This window comes from Camelina sativa, chromosome 17 (assembly GCF_000633955.1).
Source record: "Camelina sativa cultivar DH55 chromosome 17, Cs, whole genome shotgun sequence".
Lineage (NCBI taxonomy): Eukaryota > Viridiplantae > Streptophyta > Magnoliopsida > Brassicales > Brassicaceae > Camelina > Camelina sativa.
Window position 1 is genome coordinate 20,469,747 of NC_025701.1, and position 2,960 is coordinate 20,472,706.

Below are 2,960 nucleotides of genomic sequence, written 5' to 3' on the forward strand. Positions count from 1 at the left end.
AAGCTTAATCTCAAGACCACTTCACATCCAAGACCTTATCAGCTACAGTGGTTGAACAACAAGGGAGCTTTAACAGTTTCGCAGCAAGTGATGGTGAAACTAACGATTGGGAAGTATGAGGATGAGCTGCTTTGTGATGTGATTCCAATGAAGTCAAGTCATATCCTTTTGGGAAGACCATGACAGTTCGACAGAAGAGTATTTCATGATGGCTACACCAACAAGCAGTCATTTGAGTTCAAAGGACGCAAGGTCACTCTTCTACCACTTACACCCAGCGAAATCTACAAGGATCAGCTTCACATGAACCGCAAGGATACAGAGAAAGTGTCTCACAGCCTGTACATCAATCACAGCGAGTTCAACAAGCTATTTGATCCAGAGATGACCACATTCATGTTTGTGTATAAGGAGACACTCACCAGTACTAAGTCAGCAGAAGAGCTTCCACGCGAGATGATAGAGATTATAGAGGAATACAAGGATGTATTTCCAGAAGAGATACCTCCAGGTTTGCCGCCAATACATGGGATAGAGCATCAGATCGATTTGGTACCAGGTTCAGCACTACCGAACAGACCCTCTTACAGAACTAATCCAGTGGAGACCAAAGAGCTTCAGAAGCAAGTAGAAGAGCTGATGAGCAAGGGACATATCCGAGAGAGTCTCAGTCCATGTGCAGTACCAGTTTTGCTTGTACCAAAGAAAGATGGCTCATGGAGGATGTGTGTTGATTACAGAGCTATTAACAACATTACAGTGAAGTACAGACATCCGATTCCGAGATTAGATGACATGCTGGACAAGTTATGTGGTTCAACAGTCTTCTCAAAGATAGATTTGAAAAGTGGTTATCATCAGATCAGAATGAAGGAAGGAGATGAATGGAAAACAGCTTTCAAGACCAAGCAAGGGCTCTACGAATGGCTAGTCATGCCGTTTGGTCTCACAAATGCTCCAAGCACCTTCATGCGTTTAATGAATCATGCTTTCAGACCTTTCATAGGCATCTTCGTGGTTGTGTACTTCAACGACATACTCATATACAGCAAAGGTCTAGAAGAACACTTAGAACACATCCGCCAAGTTCTAAATGTTCTTCGTTCTCAATCCCTCTTTGCTAATTTTTCTAAATGTTCATTCTGTACTACTGAGGTTGTTATTCTAGGCTTTGTTGTTAGTGCAGAAGGAGTTAGAGTGGACGATGAGAAGGTCAAGGCTATTAAGGAGTGGCCAACACCCAAAAACGTGGCAGAAGTTAGGAGCTTTCATGGTTTAGCCGGGTTCTACAGGCGATTTGTCCAAGACTTCAGTACTATTGCAGCGCCACTTACAGAAGTTGTCAAGAAGGATGTAGGATTCAGATGGGAGGAAGCACAAGAGAAGGCGTTTTCAACCTTAAAAGAGAAGCTTATCACTGCCCCTATTCTTTTACTTCCTGACTTTATGAAAACTTTTGAAATTGAATGTGATGCCTCCGGAGTGGGTATAGGTGCTGTTTTGATGCAGGATCGGAAGCCAGTAGCTTACTTCAGTGAGAAGCTGGGAGGATCGACATTGAACTATCCTACATATGACAAGGAGCTGTACACCTTAGTCTGGGCTCTTCAAACGTGGCAGCATTACCTGTGGCCCAAGGAGTTCGTTATTCACACTGATCATGAGTCCTTGAAACATCTCAAAGGACAACAGAAGCTCCACAAGAGACATGCCAGATGGATGGAGTTCATTGAGACTTTTCCCTACACGGGTAAGTACAAGAAAGATAAGGATAATGTAGTGGCAGATGCATTATCTAGGAGGTACACTCTCATTTCTACTTTGTCCTCTAAGCTAGTAGGTTTTGATGAGATAGTAGAGCTTTATGAGACTGACATCGATGGATATCTGTTCTTTAAGGATCGATTGTGCATACCAAGAGGATCCATGAGAGAGCTGCTGATCAGAGAAGCTCACGGAGGTGGACTAGCTGGACATTTTGGAGTGTCAAAGACTCTACTTGGACTGCAAGAACACTTCTATTGGCCTCAAATGAAGAAAGACGTTGAGAAGGTTTGTTCTAGGTGCCATATCTGCAAAATGGCAAAGGGTAAGGTACAGCCCCACGGCTTGTACACTCCTCTCCCTATCCCTTCTCAACCTTGGACTCATATTTCTATGGATTTTGTTCTTGGCTTACCTAAACCAGAAATGGTAGAGATTCGATTTTTGTTGTGGTTGACATGTTTAGCAAGATGGCTCACTTCATTGCAAGTCACAAGACGGACGATGCTGTTATTGTAGCTAACTTGTTTTTCAGGGAAGTAGTACGTCTACATGGAATGCCTCAAGTAATCGTCTCAGACCGAGATACAAAGTTTCTAGGACACTTCTGGAGGACGTTATAGGCTAAGCTAGGAACCAAGCTATCATTCTCAACCACATGTCACCCGCAAATAGATGGGCAAACCGAAGTGGTGAACATGACACTATCTACACTCCTAAGGACCTTAGTGAGAAGCAATCTCAAGTCGTGGGAAGAATGCCTACCACATGTTGAGTTTGCATATAATCACGCTAAGCATTCTGCTACTCTATTCTCTCCTTTTGAAATTGTTTATTGTTTTAATCCACAATCACCTCTCGACTTGATTCCCTTACCGTTAAGTGTGAAGTGTAGCTTTGATGGCAAAGAAAAGGCTGAACAGGTGAGGAGGATACATGATAAAGCTAAGGAGAACATAGAGAAAAGGACCAAGCAATACGAGAAGCATGCGAACAAGGGCAGGACAGAGCTCGTTTTCGAAGAAGGAGACTTAGTGTGGATTCACTTACGCAAGGATAGGTTCCCAGAAGAGATGAAGAGCAAGCTTCTACCACGAGCTGATGGTCCATTTGAAGTCATCAAGAGGATCAATGACAATGCATACCAGATTGATCTTCAAGGTAAGTATACCATATCATCAACATTCAATGTTTCT

General features: G+C 43.0%; 1 protein-coding gene across 1 annotated transcript in view; it reads left to right on the plus strand.

Annotated features, from left to right (window-relative positions):
• LOC109129922 (RNA-directed DNA polymerase homolog) overlaps positions 385-2,960 on the plus strand; it is a 5,648-nt gene continuing 3,072 nt past the window's right edge. The window contains exon 1 of the mRNA XM_019238966.1: positions 385-822. Within this exon, the coding sequence (XP_019094511.1) occupies positions 385-822 (438 nt within the window). The remainder of the gene's footprint in view (positions 823-2,960) is intronic.